The 25837-nt window shown below is 39.8% G+C and overlaps 1 protein-coding gene across 8 annotated transcripts in view; it reads right to left on the bottom strand.

Annotated features, from left to right (window-relative positions):
• Positions 1–25837, bottom strand: part of NEBL (nebulette) — a 501273-nt gene that overhangs the window by 7831 nt on the left and 467605 nt on the right. For 5 of the 8 annotated variants that reach the window (XM_066233811.1, XM_066233814.1, XM_066233813.1 and 2 more), the window contains 4 exons: positions 25265–25369; positions 24103–24274; positions 21385–21477; positions 20030–20179 (listed from right to left, as the gene is read on the bottom strand). In XM_066233811.1, the coding sequence (XP_066089908.1) occupies positions 20030–20179; positions 21385–21477; positions 24103–24274; positions 25265–25369 (520 nt within the window). The remainder of the gene's footprint in view (positions 1–20029; positions 20180–21384; positions 21478–24102; positions 24275–25264; positions 25370–25837) is intronic. The other 3 variants (XM_066233817.1, XM_066233816.1, XM_066233818.1) reach the window with 3 other exon arrangements.

The following is a 25837-nucleotide window of genomic DNA, read 5'->3' as shown; positions in this document are numbered from 1 at the left end:
CAGTGGACATATGCTTATGTGTTTCTCTGTACATTTCATTATTGGTAAGCAGAAATATGGGCTTAAATGAGGGCACTGTATTAGCACATCCTTGTGGGGAACATGCTATGAAAACTTGCAGAGTTAGGATAACAATTAGAGACAGTGAGGGGCCCTAGGACCAAACCCTGAGCCCTGGACAGTCCAAGGGCCTCTCTAACCCTGTTCTGGAAACAATGAATGCTGAAAACAGCAGAATAAGATTTAGCAACAAAGAAAATGTTTAGGCTCTCAGAACAGAGATGAGAAGTCAGCATTTTGCTTGCCGTTTATTTCACCCCCTGGAAACTTCTTCTTTCTGCTTTCTTGAGTTATTTGTACTTGCTAATAAATATCTGAGTAAGGCTGGGGACAGGGCTTCAGTCCTTTGATTTGCTGACCAGTACTGTTGCCTCCCTTCCACCTCTTAATACATTTCACCTGGTCTCTGAGTAGTTTTTTGTCACCATGACAAGTGGTGCCCTATGTGAGAAATGGGAACCAAACATCAGGTTTGCTACTCTGAGCACTGTCGCCGTGACATGTCCTTCATTATGTTTTGACTTAATTACATGATACATTAGTAACACCTGTATAATACATGTGCTCTAAAATCCATAGCAGGTTGCCATTTTTGTTTAATCAGGTTGTGTATATAAAGTTATTAGTATAGGTTGATTTATTCGGACAGTTTTTATTTTTAAAAAAGAATAAAGTGGTTATAATTCCTGGGTGTTAAAAATAATGAATGCTTTATATGTGGCACTTTCATTCTAATGATAGATGAGAACATCAAACTTTAAAAAAGTTTAGTCATCTGAAAATTACAAAACATTGTGTTCTCCAGATGATAATGACATTAGGTTAAATGAGGACTTTTTTTTAATAGTTCTTGGATTAATTCACATTACAATGTTGTTACACATAGTCTCGATTTAGTGCCTAGATGTGACATCAAAGATTTTGCCAAGATCTTCACTTGGATTTGTAGTACATTATAAAGTTATTAAAACATTAAACATCAAATACTTCAGAAAATAGCACTTTTAACATTATCAACTCAATTAAAATTTGTAATGCCAGGAGATGTCAAATATATTGCCAAAATTCACTCATGAAAAGAAATAATGAAATCCCCATAAAAATCTAGGCCCACAGAATTAGCTGAGTAAAGGAGCCTTTTCTACATGTTGGAAACTTGAAGCATGGACCACTTATTCACACCCTGGACTCTCAGCCAATATTTATTGAGTTCATGTGTGCACAGGGCTCACTACATCGCCTGTCACTTAGTAAACCTCCACAAATTTCAATAATTATCATTATCCACTATGTTCAAGGCACACCAGGCATAAGAAGACTGACAAATACAACCGCGCTCCTAGAGCACTGATGGCCCTGGACGTCTGCCCTTCGCCCAACTAAAGAGATGACTCTGGATTCTTAGGGTATTTCTAATTTAATACATTAGTCAGTAACTCCAATGGCATATTCCAGATTAACACTCCTGATGTGGTTTTTATCCATTACAAAAATCATTTCACTAGTTATTATTTTGATCTATTTGTAAATACCGAGGTTAAATAATAACCCTGTAAACTTACTTAAAATTAAAATTAAACTTTTAATCCCTTGTTACACTATTTTTTTTTTTAACATTTTTTTTTTTTTTTAATTTTTCTGAAGCTGGAAACAGGGAGAGACAGTCAGACAGACTCCCGCATGCGCCCGACCGGGATCCACCCGGCACGCCCACCAGGGGCGATGCTCTGCCCACCAGGGGGCGATGCTCTGCCCATCCTGGGCGTCGCCATGTTGCGACCAGAGCCACTCTAGCGCCTGGGGCAGAGGCCACAGAGCCATCCCCAGCGCCCGGGCCATCTTTGCTCCAATGGAGCCTTGGCTGCGGGAGGGGAAGAGAGAGACAGAGAGGAAAGCGCGGCGGAGGGGTGGAGAAGCAAATGGGCGCTTCTCCTGTGTGCCCTGGCCGAGAATCGAACCTGGGTCCTCCGCACGCTAGACCGACGCTCTACCGCTGAGCCAACCGGCCAGGGCCCCTTGTTACACTATTTAACTATGTCCCTTAAATTGTGAGGTACAGAGTTAAGCACAACCATGATAAAATATTTTGGGGAAAAAAACTAACAGGAAAGGACAACAATAAAAACCATTTAATATGTTATCTCAGATGCATAATCATATATTACATTTATGATTACAAGTTTGTACATAACCGCGGTTTAGTGCTCATGTACTAACAATTCAAGTATGTTGTTTAACAGAATTCTTTAATTTGGGCTTTTAAAAATCAAGTCTATTCATGCCTACTCAATTGCCCAAGTTTGACCTTCAAAGGGAACCTGTAGTTACCATCAAATAAGCAGAAAATAAAAGTAATGTATTTGTCCTAAATGTGTGTGGGTCTGAGAGAGGAGGAGAGGACATGTAGAATGAGAAACCTTGGACTAAATATAATCCACCTAGTCCTCATGGCCTCTCTTTATGCTTCTGAGGATTGTTTTCATTTCTCTCTCTGGCTGCATTATTTAATGCAAGTTTCTTTGGGGCTATCAAACCTTGTTATCTGGCTCATGCCTGGTACCATGAGAGTTTTCAGGAAGCTCCTATTAGGGCTGTGAAAAACATAGCCGAGAGCCCAGAGGAATCAACCTACTAAAAGCAAACGCCAGTTTAAAAAGAGGCATTGCGTAGAGGGGAGATAAATGGGGGTGGAGAGAGACTTGACTTTGGGTGGTAAACACAACAGACAGATGATGGGTTATAGGATTGTACACTTGAAACCTATGTAATTTTATTAACCAGTCACCCCAATAAATTCAATAGACATTAAATAAAAACAGGCACATTCTTTTTATTCTTTCGTTGCACAAATGCTTTTTATAAAACATAGATAAAACAGCACAAAGAAATTGAAAGCAGTGGCTTTGGAAATGGGGTTGGTTAAAAATTTGGTTAAAAGATAGTTGGTCGATGTAAGTAAGTCTGAAATGTCTCCTGTGAAATTATGAAAGGCCAAATGTTGTGCCAAAGCTAGATGTCAGGCTAGCTCCGTAGCAAACAGGGCCCTCTATGAGAAGGGGCACGTGCCTCCTATTAACCGGTGCTCCGGAGCCACAAGCCTGGGTGTGGAGGGATGGGGGGAAGACGCGATGCTCCACAACCCAAGAGTCTTGAGTTTCAGGGTTTTTTATTTCAATAGCATAAGAGTCACAATGCAATGGCTTTTGTTATCCTAAGGCAACAATAAAATACAGACGTGTGATTCAATTTTCATTTCACAAGGGTGAGCTTTATTGAGCAGCGATCTGGGAACTGACAAAAGCTCTAAGTGTTTCAGGGCTGATCGAGGGTGTCCTCTAGTACGTACACAATCAAAGTCCCCCGCACAGCACACTTCTTCCACCATCAGCCAAGACTGATCGAGGGTGTCCTCTAGTACGTACACAGTCAAAGTCCCCCGCACAGCACACTTCTTCCACCATCAGCCAAGACTGATCGAGGGTGTCCTCTAGTACGTACACAGTCAAAGTCCCCCGCACAGCACACTTCTTCCACCACCAGCCAAGACTGATCGAGGGTGTCCTCTAGTACGTACACAATCAAAGTCCCCCGCACAGCACACTTCTTCCACCATCAGCCAAGACTGATCGAGGGTGTCCTCTAGTACGTACACAGTCAAAGTCCCCCGCACAGCACACTTCTTCCACCATCAGCCAAGACTGATCGAGGGTGTCCTCTAGTACGTACACAGTCAAAGTCCCCCGCACAGCACACTTCTTCCACCATCAGCCAAGACTGATCGAGGGTGTCCTCTAGTACGTACACAGTCAAAGTCCCCCGCACAGCACACTTCTTCCACCACCAGCCAAGACTGATCGAGGGTGTCCTCTAGTACGTACACAATCAAAGTCCCCCGCACAGCACACTTCTTCCACCACCAGCCAAGACTAATAGAGGGTGTCCTCTAGTACGTACACAAAGTCCCCCGCACAGCACACTTCTTCCACCACCAGCCAAGACTGATCGAGGGTGTCCTCTAGTATGTACACAGTCAAAGTCCCCCACACAGCACACTTCTTCTACCATCAGCCAAGACTGATCGAGGGTGTCCTCTAGTACGTACACAAAGTCCCCCGCACAGCACACTTCTTCCACCATCAGCCAAGACTGATCGAGGGTGTCCTCTAGTACGTACACAATCAAAGTCCCCCACACAGCACACTTCTTCTACCATCAGCCAAGACTGATCGAGGGTGTCCTCTAATACGTACACAGTCAAAGTCCCCCGCACAGCACACTTCTTCCACCACCAGCCAAGACTGATCGAGGGTGTCCTCTAGTACGTACACAGTCAAAGTCCCCCGCACAGCACACTTCTTCCACCATCAGCCAAGACTGATCGAGGGTGTCCTCTAGTACGTACACAGTCAAAGTCCCCCTTCTTCCACCATCAGCCAAGACTGATCGAGGGTGTCCTCTAGTACGTACACAAAGTCCCCCGCACAGCACACTTCTTCCACCATCAGCCAAGACTGATCGAGGGTGTCCTCTAGTACGTACACAAAGTCCCCCGCACAGCACACTTCTTCTACCATCAGCCAAGACTGATCGAGGGTGTCCTCTAGTACGTACACAGTCAAAGTCCCCCGCACAGCACACTTCTTCCACCATCAGCCAAGACTGATCGAGGGTGTCCTCTAGTACGTACACAGTCAAAGTCCCCCGCACAGCACACTTCTTCCACCACCAGCCAAGACTGATCGAGGGTGTCCTCTAGTACGTACACAGTCAAAGTCCCCCGCACAGCACACTTCTTCCACCATCAGCCAAGACTGATCGAGGGTGTCCTCTAGTACGTACACAGTCAAAGTCCCCCGCACAGCACACTTCTTCCACCATCAGCCAAGACTGATCGAGGGTGTCCTCTAGTACGTACACAATCAAAGTCCCCCGCACAGCACACTTCTTCCACCATCAGCCAACACTAACATTTTCCATTTAATGTGTACTGTGATGACAAGACATAAGACCAAGTTAAAAAAGTAAATAGACATGACAATCATAAAACAGAAGGTGACAATGAAGGAAGAAAAATTTTAGGAGGTGTCTTCACAAGCCTAAAGATGAAAAATAAATGAGGAAATACATGCAAATATACAAAGATTAGACTATATGAAACAAAGAAAAGTACCTACAATGAAAAAAGAACCCCCCCCCCCAAAAATAGTCCACCTTGGGAGATGTGCTCAGAGTAGGTGAGAGAAGGGCGTGATGTCAGTGACCTCAGTGAGCAAGTGTATTTCATGTTGACTTGTAGTTATCAGAGCTACTCCTTTAGCTAGGTACATCCCCACTTTACAGAAAAAAAATACAGAGGCGGACAGATGAAGCAGGAAGGCAGAAGAACAATTACCTCTGCACAGTGACACCACAGCAAAGGTCTCTGGGCACTAACCCTTTGAAGTAGTGAGGTTTTTTTCATGCTCACTGACCCCTGGGAGTGAGTTTTTTTTCAAAAATGAAATTAGTTCCATTTCCAGTTTTATTAACTTAAAATCATGTTTGTTTGATAACTAATTTATAGAAACAAGAACATACATTTGCCTTTTTTAATGTTGCCTTACACATTTTTTAAAAAAATTGATCATACTCTGGATGGTCAGGAGGCATGAGGATGTACATGAACGTTCGTACTGCTCAAAGGGTTAAGGAGGAGGGGAAGCTTTTCAAACCTCACTATGACTACAGGGTAACAGTAGTGGCCAAACTCCAAATGCAACAAATAAAATAGTGCTCTATTGATGCCCTGGCTCACTGGGGCTACTATAACAAAACACCACAAACGGGGTGGCTCAAACAACAGCCATTTCTGTCTCACGGTTCTAGAAGCTGGGAAGTCCAAGATTCAGGCATTAGCAGGACTGATCGCTGGTGAGTTCCAGCTTACTGGTTTAAATCTCTGTGTCCTTACGTGGCACAACCAGACAAGAGAATTCCCCGAAGTCTCTTTTATAAAGGCATTGATCCCATTTGGGAGGGCTCCCCTCACGACCTAACCACTTCTCAAAGGCCTTGTCTCCCAACACCATCACTTTGGGAATTAGACTTCAGTACGTGAATTTGAGGGGTGGGGAGACACAAGCATTTAGTCTATAGTAATGGCTAACTCTAGACGTAACAAAGAAAAAAATAATTTTGAGGGTTTGCTAATAAACTTACTTCTTTGAAAACCCAGAAAAAGGAGAAAATCACCAGAAGTTTTCTAATAAGAAATATAGGATATAATAAAATTAATGTCATATTTTATAACACTTGACTGGAGTTTCATCAGCTAATGCATGTCACAGAAAAGTTTTTGGATTGTTTTGTTTTTAAGACAAAGAATCTCTATTTAGACTATTCCAGAGGAATTGCTAACCTGAAGGGAAACATAAATATAAAAGAGAAAGTATAAGATGCTGCTAGCTTTGAACAAAATATTAAATAACGAGCTAAGTCCTAACCAGATCTCATCTAGGCCAGAAGCAAGGTCATGATCAATGCGATTGAGTAACTGGTGAAAAAAGCAGGCCCACGGTGTTTTTATCAGTGCACTTCTGGCCCATGATGTTTTTATTAGTGCACTTCTGGCTCAAAAACCTTTTGCACATGCCATCCAGAGTTCTGTGTCAGAACCCCAAGTACTCGTGGCCTCTGACTCTACAAAGCACAAGTGGGTACTAAATCCATGTTGGGGAAACAGCTGTGTTCAGCTTGCTTGCTTGCACTTTACATGATTAGTGCATGAGCACATGGTAGAGCCACGTGTGTGTAGTCTATTAAGGCTACGGGTGCTTGCCCTTGGTGTTGATTGTTCACACCCCACCACGAGGGGCCGTTTCCTGATCTCTTGCCTGCCACTGTGGTAAGGAGACGTTTCCTCTGCCTGTTTGCCCCCCCCCCCAACTGTTGTGAGACCTTAATAAACAGAATGGCCCGATACTTTCTGGCTCCACAGTTCCTCTACCGACTGCCCAAATCCAATGTGAATCTGACTGGCCTCGGCCACCGGCATTACAATTCACAACTTTGATGACTAATCCAGCAATAAAATGCTACTCTTTAATCTAATTGCTAGCAGTATAGAAAATTCTTTTTCTTCCCTGCAGAAAACAGAAACAAGCCAGATTACCTCTAGTTTTGAATTTGTTGGTTTTTAATGATAAGATGTAAATATATAGCTAAGAAATAGGCTTGCTACATACTAAATGTTTAACATAAAAATGAAATTATCTACAATTGCGTTAAAACAAATAAGTTTTAAAGATATGCATAATCATCACTGTAATACAAAATACATGCTTAACTGTTGGAAATCATATGTAAAAATAAAAGCAAACATTACTATTTCATGTGTTCTATTTTGAGCTCAGGCAGGGGCCATAAACTGTGGAAGAAAAGAGAGGAGGAAATCAATTACGTGTAGCAGTTTCCACCCGGGCTACATATTAAATTCCTCTTGATCTTTTAAAACCATGCTATGTCCAGATCTTCCAGACCAATTCCATCCGAATCTCTGGAGTGTGAATGGGAGGGTCTGGACACTGGTATTCTATTTTTTAAATCTTCCAAGTGATTCAAAGGATCAGCCGTGGCGAAAAACCACTGAACTATTGTCGACTTCCTTCTCCCAAACCTGACACAATTTTAGGGGTATATGGGACTGTATTTATGTTTTTCCCAAATTCCCTCTCTTGAAATGGACTAAATTTTTGTCATTCCCCAGATCCCAAATTCATTATCTTGAAACCTAACCCCCAATGTAATGGTATTTGGAGGTGGGGCCTACAGGAGGTGATTGGGTCTTGTGGCAGAGCCCTCATGAATGGGATTAGTGCCCTAAGGTGAAGAGGCCAGAGAGCTAGCTAGCTCTCTATCCATCATGTGAGGACACAAGGAGAAGACAGTTATCAGCCACCAGCAAGAAGAGCCTCACCAGACCCGACTATGCTGGCAACCTGATCTCGGGCTTCAGTCTCCAGAACAGTGAGAAATAGATTTTTGTTGTTTATAAGCCAGGCAGTCTATGGTACTCTGTTATAGCAGCTGGAAGAGGCTAACACACCGTGCCTCATGACGTGTTTCTAATACTTGTGGAGGCAAATGTTTGAATCTGGGACAAACGAAGCAAGCACGAATTATGAAAAGACATCTGAGTCAATAGAAAGCTAATTGGAAGATGACCTGGAGGTTAACACGGAACACCCCTGGCAAGGCAAGCACCATCCTGCACAACCATAAGCAGACTGATGGGAGCCCCACTTCCCAGGGGGCTGACCAGGGCAGAACCTGGTCGCCATCTGCAAGGAAAAGCGACTGTAGCCAAAAAAAAAAATGTCTTCGTAAATTCAAAAATTCTCTCCAGCCAATGCTATGTTCCTAACAATTTCCTCCTTCTAGATTCCTGTATCATTTTTGTTTTAATTTGCTAGTCTTATGTATGTTTTATTGCTATAAAGTATTGCAAACCTCTTTTAAGCAAGTGCAGTACACATGAAAATAGTTACGCACCTAGGTATGAGCCTCTATGACACTTAATGGGGGGAAGATGAAACAGGATTCTGCATCCCAACAAAATCCAAGACATGAATCCAGTAAAATTTAAATAATGTAAATGACATTTTTACAAGCAGGGGAAGCAACCCAGCTTGCTCAGGATTTCCCAGTCTGATCACTGAAAGTTCTGCTTCCCAGGAGCTCCCTTAGTCTCGGGCAGATTGGAACCATTGGTCTACGTACAATGTTCCAGGTCCTGTGCTTAGCATGTGACATGCATAATAAGCCAGTGTAACTGTCACCATTTTATATGAGGTAAATCCCCATTTTTTACAGATGGAGACTAAAGGTTAGCGAGATTCAGGTACTTCATCAAAAATGCCAGACCTGACAGGAGCCGGGATTTAGAAGCCAAAAATCTTGACTGCAGCACCCAAACTCTTGACTATACCACCCCAAAATGATCATGGAAGTACTGACAAGATAGTATAAGATTAATCTCCAAATAAACATTGTGAGATTCATAAACATGAAAGAGCACTGTGGCCAGGGTATCAGAGAAACCTCTAGGAGTAGTGAGGACTTGATCTGAAGCTGGAAGTGTCGTGGTCAACCATCCATTCCTACTGGTGGGGCACACAGGAGCAAAGGAAAGGAGAGGCAAAGGAAAGGGGGTGAGAGCTAAGGGTAGTGGTTCTCAAAGTGTGCGCCAGGGCACACTGGTGAGCCCTACAAGATTTCCAGGTGTGCCCTATGGTATTCCAGAGAAATATGTGCCTGTTGGGGACCAAAAAACCAACAGGGTTTTTGGAGTTTAGAGTTTTGGGGTTGAGAGGTGTGGGGAATTGGCTGTAAGCTGACAGTCTGCCCAACCCCCCACCTCACTTGCCTGATTAGGTTGCAAAAGGCTGTTAAGCTGTGGTGCTGGATTGTTTACACTACCCCCCATTTTCCCCAGAAAGACTGGAGGCAAGTTTCTTCTATCCTTTGTTTGGTGTCAAGTTAAGATGATATGTATGGTGGGGGTTTTGGATTGATGAATAAACAAAAGGAATTGTCTCTTGAAGCCTTTTGTATTTCTATAAAAGAAAAATATGTGGCAATATCTAAAAAAGCTTTGAACATTTTACTACAATTTTCAACATCCTATTTATGTGAATTAGGATTTTCTACCCTCAACACAATTAAGAGTATAAAGAGAGGAATTCTTCAATGTATTGATGAGGAAATGAGAGTTTGCCTTTCAAATATATGTCCAAACATGGAAGAAATCACTAGGACACATCAGGTTCATGTTTCTCATAAACACAAGAATGGAAAAACTTAACACATTCGTGCCAGGACCTGCTGAATTTACTAAATCTTACTTAAGAATGTATCTGTATATATATAGATTACTTTTTTGTTATTTTTAACCCCTCTTTTTTATGAATTCTAAAAAGCATAACTCAAAAAATGTAACATAAAAATGTTTTTTAATGTCAGAATAAATTTAATTTTGTCATATTTATTTTGCTTAAATTACCAAAAAGCACGCTTGGACTTTATATATTTTTTCTTTAATATTTGACTTAATTATTATAGTATATTTCTCAGAAATTTGTATATAGTGTGCCTACAACTATGTATAGGACTTTAAATGCGCCCCGACTTCAAAGGGTTTGGGAACCGCTGGCCTAGGGAAACAGGCACTCAGGCTGGCTCCACCCACAGAGGTCACTCTATTTGCCACTGGCTTTCTTTTGCGGTAAACTCTGGAGTGTCAACCCCATACTAAGTTTATGTCTGTGCAGTTGATGAGGAGTGCCAGACCATCTCTGGAAGAAATTACAGTGAGAATAATTCATTCACTTTGGTAAAGCAAGCTCAAGTCACAGAAAACAGCATCACTTCTGAAGTAATGGCTTTTTGATTTCTTTTAAGATTTGAGCATCTGATAAGTCTCTGATGTGTGTTTAATCTTTGTTTCTTCTTCCCATTGCCAATGCTAGCCTATTTCACCCAGAGCAATTGTCCTTCAGCCACCTTATCCTGCATGAATAATTTCAAGTCTGTTGTTCAAATCACACCTCTTAATACAACTTCAGCTGCTTTCCCGCTGAGCAGCAGAGACCTCGTAATGACGCCTCCCAACAATTTTCAAAATCATTCTGTGGAACACGGCTGAAAATGTTGCTCCCCCAACTCAGCATCAAAATGGCGAAAAGCTCTTCTCCCACAGACATGCTAAGAATTTAGTTGAAAATACAATTACCTCCAAAAGATAATTTAACCATTTTCATCCCTAAACTTAAGCAATCATGTTTATAGTGCTGCTTTAATCAAATATAAATTGAATATTCAAAGACATAATTATCATTTAACTGCAAAATAAAACAGATTACGTACTTTTTAGAACTATGCATATATATATATATATGCATACATACTACTTTTGACAGTTCATTTATATATTTGGCTTGGTGAATCAAATAGAAACTTCAAAATTACAGTTTGGGGATTCTGGAGTTTCTAAATATTAAAAATAGCACAAAATTAGTTATATTTAATTATCGTGCAGAAAAGTAGTATGTTCTGACTTGAAAGCTGTTTTGTGAATGTCCTCTGACAGAACTGGGCTAAGACATAACATGATTTGAATAGAACTAGAGATTTAAGAATATCTGAAAGACAAGTGCCATATGACCTCACTCATATGTGGAATCTAATGAACAGAATGAACCAACAAGCAAAACAGAGACAGATTCATAGGTAGAGAGCAGGCTGACAGCTGCTGGGTGGAGGGCGGGACCTGACTTGGGGTGCTGAGCACGCAATGCAGTATGCAGATGATATTTTGCAGAACTGTGTATCTGAAACCTATATGATTTTATTAATCAGTTATTTTGCCTCAGAATAATCTAGTCAATTTATGCCTACATTTACACCTGAATTTCAACTTGAATATTTTTTTCTCTGATTTGTTTTTAATTTTCAGCTACTTAAGCCAGGATAAACTCCCCGACCTGAAACTATAAACCAAACCATCAATATAAGCAGGATTGCTACTAAGAAAAAAAAAAATTCTTCCCCTAATTACAGAGTCTTTAATAATATTCTCATGGCACAAAATCCATATGGTATATATCTGTGTCTACACACACACACACACACACTATCCCCCTAAACAAAACAAAAAAGAAAATAAAGGAACGTACAGTATGGATACATATGCAGTTTTCTCAAGAAGTACATAATTAGGGGCAATATTCTGAGAAGATGAAAGCAATACAAGCAATAAAGAATTTAAGAACAGCAGGTAGGCTGGAATGCTGTTTCCATATAGGTAAGCCATATTGCCAAGTCTAGCTTCTGGACCCAAATTATGCCATGACTAAAAAGTCAGCCATAGCAAACTCCAATTTCCCTCAATGAATAAAACTGAAAATATTGTGTAAATCAATCTTACACAGGAAGATTCTTCATTCAAGTACAATAAAAGAAATTCTCGGCCCTGGCCGGTTGGCTCAGTGGTAGAGCGTCGGCCTGGCATGCAGAAGTCCCGGGTTCGATTCCCGGCCAGGGCACACAGGAGAAGTGCCCATCTGCTTCTCCACCCCTCCCCCTCTCCTTCCTCTCTGTCTCTCTCTTCCCCTCCCGCAGCCGAGGCTCCATTGGAGCAAAGATGGCCCGGGCGCTGGGGATGGCTCCTTGGCCTCTGCCCCAGGTGCTAGAGTGGCTCTGGTTGCGGCAGTGTGATGCCCCGGAGGGGCAGAGCATCACCCCCTGGTGGGCAGAGTGTCATCCCCTGGTGGGCGTGCCGGGTGGATCCCAGTCGGGCGCATGCGGGAGTCTGTCTGACTGTCTCTCCCCGTTTCCAGCTTCAGAAAAATACAAAAAAAAAAAAAAAAAAAAAGAAAAGAAATTCTCATAATGCCATTGCAGAGGTACTCTGAAATACATTTTTTTTTTGAGAGAGAGAGAGAAAGGAAGAGAGAGGGGAAGGGGAAGGGAAGAATTCATTTGCTATTCTACTCAGTCGTGCATTCATTGGTTGCTTCCCACATGTGCCCTGTCTGGAGACTGAACCTTGTTTCGGGACAGTGCTCTTAACCGACTGAGCTAACCAGCTGTGGCCTGTAAATACTTATTGAATAAATCTTTATATTTAAAGATGAAACTGTAGAATGTGTTCATTTATTTCTCAATTGCTAATCAATTCAAATCAATTCAACTCTTTGGGAATATGATCAGTCCACAAGGAGTTCCCAATACTATTAGACACCCTTAGAGACAAGCCACGTAAATAGCACAGATAGATATATCTCAGTATTAATTACATTTCTGAATGAGAAGATTGGTTTTTTTCAACCAATAGACAGATACGAAACGGATTCAATGTGTCCCTGACATGATATAAAGATAGAGAACTGTGGAAAAGTGAATGTAAAGGACTATCTGGGTCTCATAGAGCCAAACTCCCAGCTCAAGGTAAGGGGGGGAGGAGCTGGAGAAATAGAGAGGTTTGAAGAGTTACAGTCGGGTAGGTGTAGGGAGGTAAACAACAGGTCATTGTGATTAAGGCATACAATTACAAGGACATTTAGGCAGGACATAGGTAAAAGCCTAAATCTTCAGAGACAGACTCATAAACAAAATCTTAATACACATGAGTCACAAATATGGTGAAAGACAGAGATCAAGAACCAGAACCAGAACTGTGAGACGTGTGGCATGGACACATCAGCCATATTTGGAGGGTGAGGAGATTGGGTAACAAGGAGCAGGGAAACTGGCCACAAGAGAAACAGCATGACAACAGGCCTGGGCAACAGGAGATCATAAAGAAACAAAATATAGATGCTCATATAATATATCAGCCAGCGATATCAGACCACAGAAATTATATATCTGGATGAAACAGAAAGTTGGGGGAGAGCAGGGAAATTCATGTCTACAGAAAACAATGTTATGACTTTACTTTTTGATATATAAGACAAATACATAAATATGCATGTATACTCAATCTCTTGTCCAACTTGGACATCAATTTTGACCCATACAAAATGAAATACTATTTCCAATTTTGTTGCAAATATTCAACAATATGAAAAACAAGAATACCTAGTCTCTCCTTTACATAATGCCACCTAACAATTGACAAAGCTCTTCCAAAGTTTTCTCACTCAGTGTATGTGCACTAGCCAGTCATACCTTTCCTGATGATCAAACCTCCCTTTTTCCGATCAATTCATCTTCACAGGAAATATACTCTTAATGTTTTATTGTTTGCTACTTTATGTGTCAGATGTTTCTCCTTCATACACATATGGAACCCTTTGATTTAATTTTTGCAAATCAATGAAAGACACATGTGCATCTTGGAGCAGGTGCTATTTATTAGTACAAAATCCTTTCCTCAACTTCACACTCAGAAAAGGAAATTTAACCATGTTTCTTGCATTCCAAGTCTGTTGATACTAGGAATATGAGTTTCTCCAAGTACTACAAATTTAATCAGAATCCTAAGCCTTTTTGGGAGGGGAGCAAAAGAACTAAATAAATGTTTCTAAAATGTTCTGAAACTTTCTGAAACTTGTAACATTTCTACAAATTATCTCTCTATATATATTTAGGCTAGATGGCTAAATGTAATCATGCAAAATTTACTAACATTTACAATACTAACTGTTCTGATTAGTTGACACTGAATCAGAGATCTGAAGGAAGTGAGCAAGCAACAGAAACACCTGGGAAAGTGGTTGCAAAGGTTCACGGTGGGAGGATGCCTGGTGTGCTCAAACAGCCAGGGAGCTGTCTGGCCAGAGCAAGGAGGCTGGTGGAAGACAAAATGAGAGATAGGATCAAGGTCCAGACTATGCAAGACCCTGTAGACCACAGACCATGGTTTTCAGTCTAAGTGTGGTTGGAAGCCTTGAGAGTAGTTTGAGCAAAAGCAAGATGAGAGCAGGTGCAGGTTTTCAAAGGACCACTGGCAGCTGGGAGGAGGCCAGATCAAAGAGGGCAGGAATGGAATTGCCGAGATCAGGAGCCTATTTCTGCAATCTCAAGCAGGTAGGGTGGTGATTCACTCAGGGTGCAGCGGATGTGGTGAGAAGTGGCTTAATTTGGGACAGATACATTTTAAAGATAGAGCCAACAGGCTTGCAGATGGATTAGATGTGAATCAGGAGAAAGAAAAGTGATCAGAATGATTCCACAGCTTTTGCCTGAGTATTAGGATGAATGATATGTCATCAGCTGAGATGGTAAACAAAAATAGAACAGATATTTGTTTATTAAAAGAAGAAATAAGATTTTGGTTCCAGGCATAAAATTAGAGATGCCTGTTAAACATCCAGCAGTTGGGTATTTTGTCTGGAGTCTGGGAGTTAATAGAGGAGGAGTACTTTGTTTTTTTGTGTTTCTGTTCTTCCATATAAGGGGTAAATGAAAACAATAAGAGAGGCTGTGAAATTTGAGATAAACATCCATAATCCTGTCTCCACACTATTAGCCCTTTAGAAGACTACTAAGAAAGCCTCTGGTCACTTGATGTACAAGGAATTGATACTCTTGGTCAGATTTCAATCATCCAGTGCAGAATGGATTCTAAGACAAGCTCCCAATGCAGAGACTCAGCTACCTACCAGTTTAGGTAACTGGTCCTCTAAATAGCTTCCAGATCTCCAACAGGATAAAACCCAAGGAAGGTGCCCTGAAATTATGTTCACCTGAACCCTGTCTCTGAAGAAACTTGGCTCAGCCCTGGCATACCCTGGTTCCTGTCTTCTTCTCCAGCCTGTCTCCTAGAAACACAGCCCCGGGCCCCAGGTATGCTGAACACACCCAGTTTCCATGTGCTGTGCTTTCTCATGCTACCTAAAATGTTCCTTTCCCATTTCTCTGCCTGGCTAATTCTAAGTCTGGGCACTACTCCATAACAATGCCTTCCTGAACACCATAGGTTTATGAATCTGGTTCACCCATCAGAATATGAGTTCTGTGAAGACAATAACTGTATACTTTATTTTCATGGTCCTGGCATCTCACACATATAAGAGATACTAGATAAATATTTGGTGAATGAACAGATAGAATTATGTGCGCGTATAAAACACGAAGACAATTGGCTACTTAATCAGTGTGTGGCCCTCTTGGTAGGCCTACTGACAACACACTGAGAGTCCCACAGTGTGCTGAAGCATCTCTTGCAAGCTAACCTCTTCTGAAAACATACTTCTTGAGATGGAGGGCTACCAGCACAACCAGCTAGGGCTGCTCTAGAGTCCAGACTTGTTTTCCACCAGTTAGGATAGGAATACAGCAACCCAAGAAGATTATTTCACAGAAACATGGAAAAGTTCCCAAGGTTGATGCTTCCTGCTCCTCCCCACTTTCTCTCTCTGTCTCTCTCTCCTCTGTCTCTCTCTCTCCCTCTCCTTTTCTCTCTCCTATCTAAAATGAATAAATAAAATTTAAAAAACTTAAAAAAAAAGAAAGTAGATTGAAATGTCAAGAAAGCCCAAGATAATGACATAAGAAAATGAGACTACTCAGCAATCAAAGCAAGACGGACAAGCTGCGTGAGAAACACATAACCAAAGCAAGGATGAAAATGTAGGGGGAAGCCTTCTAAGTCAACGCTCATGAAAACCAAATGGGAACAATGAAAATATGGGACGTTTGCCTCAAGAAAATGAGCTGAGCATTTAAGCCTTTGTGTTAACAACCAGAATCTCCTCTAACTCAGAAGAAGGGCCCTAAAACTATGACTTTCAGAACTGTCCAGCCACTTAATCCACACAGTAAAACAGACCACCTTCAGGACGTAAACACGTTCTCATACATAGAAGGTGCAGGAAGAAAAGAAAAGTTCACATACATTTATGGCACTCAACCTAGGAAATGTAAAGTACCTTAGAAATTTTCTTCTTCTACATCCTTTTTGGTACAGATGTGGAATCTGAGCCTGAAGGTTAGGTGACCTCCCGTGAACACAGACCAAGTAGTGAGAGAGCAAGGGTGAAGTTCAAGGTCTTGTCCTCTGGCCCAGCGTAGTGTCCACCCCGGTACAGCATTGCCACACACTACCCGACAGCAGAAAGACAGCCCAATTCATAAAGGATGTCCTCTGGGACACTTCATTATTAAAAATCCTCATCTAAATTTGAAGAAATCCAGAAGATCTGGACAAAAAAAAGTAGCATTTCTATATACTACATTTTCTTTTTCTTCATCTTAACATTAACATGTATTTTTTTCTAAAACTCTTTTGAATTTCTAGAACAGTACACAAACGCATCTGATTAACTCTTACTATTATAGACACCAAAGGTTTTCATCAAACTGCTGTCAGGACCACAAACGTTTCATTCTTCTAGAGAGTCAATCAGCACCTCCTCGCCAGGGCCCAGCATAACATAAATTTCAAAGGAGACTCTAAATTTCAAAGCAACTGAAAAGTCATGGATTTTACTCTTTTCCTACCCCACCAGAGAAAAAAAAACAAAAAACAAAAAAACTGCTCTCGGAATGTTTCTACTTTAGGCTTTTTCCCAGCTATGCTTTAATGTTATTGAAACTGTCAAAACATCATCAAAACTAAAATGAATTTTCTTGAAAGCCTTACACAACAGAATTTTATTTATAAAAATCATGTTTAGATTTTGATATGTAGTTTTAGCATTTAAAGTTATTAATTTACTGTACACCTAAAACCAATAAAATGTTATATGTTAGTTCTATCTCAATTTTTTAAAGTATAAGATGAAAATAATTTAATTTGGCCATTTCATTCATTCACCAAATACTTGCTGAGTGCTTGCTTATTCTAAGAGCTGAAAATAGGTTAGGGAACATATTCTTGAGGAACCTCAATACTGCTTTCCACAGTGGCTGCATCAATTTGCAATCCCAACAAGAATACACAAGGTTCTCTTTCTCCATGCCCTCAACAACACTTACTCTTCGTTGTCATTTTCATAATGGCTAATCTGACAGGTGAGGTGATATCTCATAGCAGTTTTGGTTGGCATTTGCCTGATGGTTAGTGATGTTAAACATCTTTTCATAGGTCTATAAGCCATCTGTATGTCTTCATTGGGAAAATGTCTATTTAGGTCCTCTGCCCATTTTTTAATCAAACTGTTTTTTGACATTGAGTTGTATGAGTTCTTTATATATTGTTATATAATGTTATTGAAGGTGTCATTTGCCAATATCTTCTCCTCAGTGCATTGACATTTTTTTGTTGATGGTTTCCTTCAGTGTGCAAAAGCTTTTTAATTTGGTATAGTCCCATTTTTTAATTTTTGCTTTTACTGCCATTGCCTGAGGAGATATATCCAAAAAGATATTGCTAAAATTTTTTCTTTCAGAAGTTTCGTAATTTCTAGTCTTACATTTAAGTCTTTCATCCGTTTTGAGTTAATTCTTGAGCGTGATATAAGAGGTACAAATTTCCAGTTATAAAATAAGTAAGTCACAGGGATGTAAAGTATGGCAGAAGGAATATAGACAATATCATAATAACGGTGTACAACAACAGATAGTTACTAGACTTGGTGTGATGGTCATTTTCTTAGACATATTGATATTGAATAACTATAGAATACACCTAAAGCTATTATAATATTGTATACTAACTATATGACAATAAAAAGTAATAAAATAAAAAGATCCTTCTGGCTGAAGGTAGAGAAAGACCAAGGCAAGGGTTGGCGGAAGAGGTGGCAAGAGCAGAAGCAGGCAACCAGCTAGGTGACTGTGATGACCGTGGGAGAGAGGGCAGCAGGCACAGTGCTGAGCGCAAAGGTGGGCAGTGAGGGTGGCAGGACCAGAAGTGGGTGACCAGCTAGGTGACTGTGATGACCGTGGGAGAGAGGGCAGCAGACACATGCTGAGCGCAAAGGTGGGCAGTGAGGGTGGCAGGACCAGAAGCAGGTGACCAGTTAGGTCACTGTGATGACCGTGGGAGAGAGGGCAGCAGACAGATGCTGAGGGTAAAAGTAGGCACAAGCAGGCAGATTCTAGATATATTTTCCTGGGTGAGCTGACAAAATGTGAGAATTGGCGGGTGTGGGGTGTGCATAAAATACAGGAGTGGAGGATGACTAAAGAGTCTGACTTCAGACTCTGGAAAGTTGCAGCTGCCACTCAGCAGAGTTGTGCAGGTAGAGAGGGTGAATGGTGGGGAAGAAGGAGGTGGTGTGCAGCACTTTAAGATTTGATACATCACTAGTGATTTGAATATTGACATAAGGTGCCAATTGGCAGAATGTGCTTGGCTTCAATTAAAATAGATAAATCAGGAGCACATTCCCATGTATCCTAAAAATTTTAAAAATTAACAGTTATCCTGTGGGTATACCATCATGTGTATTCATTATAAAACTTATTGGGCCTGACCAGTGCTGGAATAGTGAATAGAGCATCAATCTGGGATGCTGAGGTCCCAGTTTCAAAACCCAGAAGTCACTGGCTTGAGCGCAGACTTGATGGCTTGAGCATGGGGTTGCCAACTTGAGCGTGGGAGAATCGACATGATCCATGGTTGCTGGCTTGAGCCCAAAGGTCACTGGCTTAAGCAAGGGGTCACTGGTTCAGCTGAAGTCCCCGGATCAAGGTACATAGAAGAACAATCAATGAACAACTAAAGGCTGCAACTACGAGTTGATGCTTTTCATCTCTCTCTCTCTCTCAAAAAAAAAAAATCTTACTGGTACATCTTTAGTTTTGTTTCACACCTCACACCTCAATTTCCAAAATAGGAAATGTTGCTGAAGATAGAGCATCCTGGCCTCATGAAAAGAAGACTAAGAATGGCATGCATATAAATGCCTCCAAAGAGGCAGCTTTTCCTACAAGGCATTATTGAGTTCCTGGGGCCTCCCATCCTCTCTGCCACCTTCTACAGAGCCTGAAACTCCTCTAGTCTGAAAGATGAACATTATTAGCAGTCAACAGTATTTTCCATTTTTCAAAACCCCTCATATCCCAAGTATTATACCCTACATCTTTCAGCAAGATCTAATTCCAACTGTAAATGTATATAAATATTCCAACACGCATATTTCTTAGTAACTGCTTAGCCACTCAGATGTAACTATCAGAATGGTTTTTCTTCATGGAAATCAGATATAACCTACAAAGAACTCAAGTTTCCACTCTGGCTGTGGATGCCCATCTCCTACAACTCCTATATAGCAAGCCTCAAGTAGCAGATCCCAAAACGCTTTTGTCATTAAAGATCCATTTGCAATGAAAATGGTGAAGACAGATGGGAAAAACAAGCATGCAAAAATGCAAATTAGTATTAAAAAAGAAAGAACTCAACTTTCCACACATACTTAAAATTTCCAAATATACCCACAGCTAAATGCTAATGCAAAGGTGAAAGATGTGTTAAAAACATACTTGTGCCCCATTTTTTCAAATGAATTCATTTTCTTTGAGACCAGTTAATGTTTGATACCTCCTTCATCAGATGGTCTTGTCACCTCACTGCAGCACGAAAGGCTAGGGTAAATCTCGGATGCTTCTGACTGGTCATCTCCAAGAACCGTACCAAAAGTACTGCTTGGATGAGAGCGCGACCGCTGTCTCCTATAGAGACTTGCCTTTTCTACAGTGGGGGGAAAATATTCATACTTGCAATCAAGGGAATTGAAACACACAAAAAACCCAAAAAATGCTTAAAAGTTTAACAAGAAAGAAAACAAAATCTTATTAAATAATAAGCCAAATGCTCAGCATTATCAATCCTATTCACCTACTCCCAAACTTCAGCATACACTGTAACATCTATATAAATGACTTAAGGATAATTTATGCTTATTATCTAGATTTTATAAGAGATATGGGGGATAGGAAACTGACTAGAACTAAGAAAACATTAGCAAACTAATAAATTTCTATCAAACATGATTTGTTGCAATTAATAGTTTTCAAGTGTCACTAAGCATATACTATTTGTTGCCTTCTTTATTTTTAGAAATTTAAATGACTATTTGGCTGACTATGTGGATCAAATTCACTATTGAAGTATTAGAATCCCTATTTTTGCCTTGGGCTTTCAATTTTATTAATGTTAACAAATCTAAAGTAGAAATTAAAAGACAGGGCAAAACCTAAATGATATGTCTATTTTATTGTTTAAAGTATTTGCATAACTGTCAAAGCTTTGATTTGCTAAACACAATATGAAAGTCTGAAATATCAAACCATGCTATCATTACACTCAAATATCCAAACCATTTGGTTTTTGCTTTTAATTAAAAATATTCAAAGTTAAAAGTCAAATGAACTTCATATGAAGACTATAAATTTTACATTATATAAAAACTCATAAGTACATTTTTGGGATTTTTGCAAGTTTAAGACATGTTTGATGCTATATCGATAACCTACCACTGTATTATATATAATTCTTTAAATCTACCTTTAAAATGTTATAACAGCGTTGTTCATGAAACAAACTTCCCTTCTGTCCTGGCAGGTTAGTTCAATCCAAACAACTGCATTTGAAAGACCAGAAAAGCTATAAAATTATATTCACTAATGAAAAGCAGATGTAAGTTCTAGATGTCATTTTAAATAAATCTAGAACAAACTACTGTAATCTGGATATATTAAAAATCTCTTCAAGTTTTGTTTTCATAAATGATTAATAGTATTTCAAAGCAGCTTAGCTCTTTTTTGGTTTTTCCAATCCTCCAACTTTAAAATTTACATTACACATTTGGCTCAATGAAACTCTATAGCTTGGAGTAGCTCCACTTTTAGGACAAAAACACATAAATAGGAAGGAACTCAAAATGCAAGCAGTACCAGAAAGCATATGCAGACTTCTAGACTGAATATTGTCTTCCAGGGGGTCAATGTCGAAGATGGAGCCGGGATCTGTGCGCCAAACTTTGAGGTCTTTTACCAAAAGGAAGAAATCAACAAATCTTGAATAAATAATATAAGTAAGCACTGAAGAGAGTCAAGAGAAAGTTTTGAAAGGGACGTATGAAAAGAGCAAACATATAATAAGTAAACACACTGCAATGCAGATGTCAAAGGGGAACAAAAATAATTCGCATTCACCAGTGTTTCTTAAGAAAACTTGATCAAATTTAAGTTGCCCAGTGTACTCATCATTGACCTTCCACATGGAGCTGTGAGCCGTAACCCAGCACATATGTACACCAGACAACTCTGCGTAGCTTCCCCACATCCCTGTATCCCAATCTCTATGCTCTCCGCACATGGAAGCACATACTAAGCTGGATGAGAACTTCTGATTAAGGACATATGAGTAAATCCTGGGAAGCAACTGAGAGGTTTGTGTCTGAGAAAACAAAACAAAAAATTCTTTCCCTACAAAATAAATGTTTAAAATATAGGCAAGGTGGCAGCCCCATTTTCATTCTGAGCTGGTGAGCACAAACCAATCCACATAAGATATATTAATTCAAAAAATGCAATAAAGCAAAGCACTGAGCAAAGACAAATGAGGGGTGGGAAGATGAACAGGAAGAACTTCCTGCTCTCAATGGACCACACATTAGTTCACCACTATGTCAGTAATCAGGCTGTGCAAGCAAATTTATTTTCCTATTTTAGTTGGGGGAAAAAATCTAAATCTAATAACTTCTGGGTTTATCAGTCTCTCTTTCTAATGGTTATCAGGTCCTAAAGTGATCTGGATAGTGCTCTACCAACAGAAAAATAAAAACCTAGTCAAAGATGTGTGACAGATGGAGCTTTCGTAAAAACAAGTAATTAGTAACCTGGAATTAGAGATCTGTCTGTCTTTCATTAACATTATATAGTGCTTATCAAGCACTAATTTCAGTTATAAAATAACTCATTTAAACTTCATAACATATTAAAGGAGGCACTAGTACTATTCTCATTTTATAGACGAGGAAACTGAGGCAAAGAGCAATTGAGTTAGCTTAGCCAAGGTTATACAACTAGCAAGTAGCAGAACCTCCAAAAAAAAAAAAAAAAATAGAAGCTGTACAAATTAGCTTAGTCTGAATCACTCAGAAAATCTTCAAATCCGTATTTCCATGCCTGGCTCAGGAGTCACATTTTTTAATATAATATATCTTGTAGTTTCATAAGAAAGTATTCAATGGAAACCAGCTTCCCCAAATTAGAAAAAAATAAACTGACTTCTGGATTGCCCAGGAAGTTAATAATTTAGAATTATGTATTTTATATATTTTTAAAATTAATAATTTCTATCTCAAAACTAATAAGTACTGAATTCTGAGAGCTCCAAGTCTAGAAATCACATGGGTTCCAGCAGAAGTCCGCCATTTCCTTCCTGACTCCTGGATTCTGAGCAAGAGTGGGACCCTGGTACACGCTGAGCAGACCCCACCAGGTCCACCTCAGGGCAACCACACTTTGTACCCTCCCCCACAAGATGTTAATACAAAGCAAAGCAACTGTCTAAATCTGTGACGCTTTTGATGAAGACATCATAATGTATCCAATTTAATGTGATCCTTTTAAGCAAGCAACTTGGGAAAATCAGCAAAGTTATCAACTGCCTACAAATATGTTTGGAATCCCTCTTTGGAAAATACTTTCTGAGTCACTGAATAACCAGTAACTCAGTGCCCTTCCTTGTTTTATGCCAAGACACAAGCCTGTCAAATACATACTTTCCTTACCCATGTCTTCCCTCAATGGCCTTTCAGTGTTTCCAAGAAACAGGCCTTTATGTTTGAAGATGAAGTTAACCTAACACTGAGATTCCTAAGAGACATTGTTGCATGGTTACCAAAAATACTATATTATTTGAGCAATATAATTGGACTAGCTATAAATATTCAGAGACTAACTGCTCTGAAGAAGACAAAAGTATGGGTTATTGATAGATATTGATACTGAAAAATGAATAACTATTGTCTAGTTCTGTCTTAGACTTTGTATGATGCTTGACATCTCAGCTACTGTTAGATACTATGTTCCTAAGACTTCCCCTTAATGAGTAGAAGGAACAGCAAGAAAAGAAGGTTCTCTCTTTGATTTATGGGACTTCGAGGCAGCTCTCAATTATCCCAGTTCAGAGATAATATTCAAAACAATGTAAGCTATGCATATAATGGAATACCAACTGAATCTCTCTAGGATTTCTATTTGTGGTTAAAGAACATACACTGGGATTACTCCTGTCAGTTCTGTAACCTATGTAGACAATGCCTGCTACACAATATATTGATCAAATACATAAAAAAGCAAAATAATAGTTCAATCCTTATTATTACCCATGTCTGATATTCAAGCTGCTTCTTTTCTTAACAAGTAGAAGCATCCTTAAGACGAAAAAGCTATTAAAGACAGAGTGTGTCCAATTATAAGAAGGATCAAAATGATACCTGGTGAATGCCATGAATCCCATTCAACATGGTGCTCTGGTCCATTTTCAACTGGGCACCACATCAAACGTCAGAGGAGGATTCTAATGAATAAGGAAGCTAATTCTAAAGCTCAGTCAAGCATGATCTTTCTGATCATGCTGGCCGCAAAGGACCATCAGCTTACCCACAATGATGCCAGGTCTCCTGTCCATCTCCACGATGTGAGGATGGACACCTTTATACGCAGCATCACTGACGACCTGGGTGTTTTTCCTCACTCGCTCTGTCACGGGGTCATCCACAACAGGAGTAAAACCTCTTCCTTTTGTCTTTTCAAAATCTTCATGATATTTTACCTGGAAAAAAAAAGTTAGTTTGATATTAACTCCAACTAAAATTTCCTGATTACATAACTCACAGAATTTTGATATGACAGCTGTCACTACAGCAGCTACATCTAGATTATTATCCATAAATGCATCTTTTCCATTCCAAAAATAACATCTGAAACTTCAGCTTCCTAGCATCAGAAATCAAGTGCTGATATAGTCACTGTTTTTGCATAATTATGGTTAGCATTGCTTTTAAATTATATATAAACCTGTATATCAGTAAGAATTTTTAAAAGATATATCTATATATACTGGTTCCTTTCCAAAATGTACAACTTAGGTACAAATTAATTTTCTATTTCTTACACTTTAAGTGTGCAATAAAATGATAAGCTATTTCCACATACTAATTCAAGAAAACAGTGTTAGATTAAGAAAATTACAAATAATTATATATACATTGTTTGTGTTTAATTATAAATTTTATAGATAGATGATAGATAGATACACATACACATATACTTCATACATGTACTTTTTAGGTTATGAAATTGGGTTAAGGTTATGGTTGTTCAACTCTGTAAATTAGATAAACCACTGAATTTCACACTTTAAATGAATAAATTTAAAGTTTTGTATAAATTGTATCTTATAAAACTGTTTTGAAGTACAGACATATTTTTAATCTTCTCTGCAACATTCAAACACACCAAACTCTGTCTTAAAATTAATTGGAAAAAAACATCCAGCCAAACATTCTTCATAAAATGCATTGAGAAGTAGTAATGTTATAAATAAACACACGCCCAAACGTCACAGAGAAAAATTATTTTATTGGACAATATTTCCATTACATTTCAGTGAGATTAAAGGTCTCCCAGGAGGACAGGCCCACCCTCGTTTCCATGCTTTGTTAGGGAGCCTGATTAATGGTAAACAACGCCGTCAGCACACGGGTGGTACCACTCCTTAGTGCGTTTTAGTTGTGAGAAGAAGGATCGGGTTGTACCCTACCATCGAAATATGATTTTGTGCTTCTTTGACATGTCTCAGACCAGGTGTATCTAAAATCAGACTTGGTCTACCTTTCATCTGTTTATGGTCCTGGGTATATTTTACCTGAAAAGTAAATAGTAGAACATACTTAATAAGATAATTATAATTTTAAAAATTACATAACTTTTTAAAAGTTTTTCAAATGAGTGAAATATATACAACATAGTCTAAATTATTCCCACCAGATAACTTGTTCAGTGAATTAATTTCATTCTAGAATTACAATGTAAAATTTTACTCTCAAAGGTCTCTTTTCGGCCCTGGCCGGTTGGCTCAGTGGTAGAGCGTCAGCCTGGCGTGCAGAAGTCCCAGGTTCGATTCCCGGCCAGGGCACACAACCTCCCCCTCTCCTTCCTCTCTGTCTCTCTCTTCCCCTCCCACAGCGAGGCTCCATTGGAGCAAAGATGGCCTGGGCGCTGGGGATGGCTCCTTGACCTCTGCCCCAGGCGCTAGAGTGGCTCTGGTCGCAACAGAGCGATGCCCCGGAGCGGCAGACATCGCCCCCTGGTGGGCAGAGCGTCGCCCCTGGTG

Source organism: Saccopteryx bilineata, chromosome 5, assembly GCF_036850765.1.
Source record: "Saccopteryx bilineata isolate mSacBil1 chromosome 5, mSacBil1_pri_phased_curated, whole genome shotgun sequence".
Taxonomy (NCBI): Eukaryota; Metazoa; Chordata; class Mammalia; order Chiroptera; family Emballonuridae; genus Saccopteryx; species Saccopteryx bilineata.
This window is presented reverse-complemented; position numbering and strand designations above follow the sequence as displayed.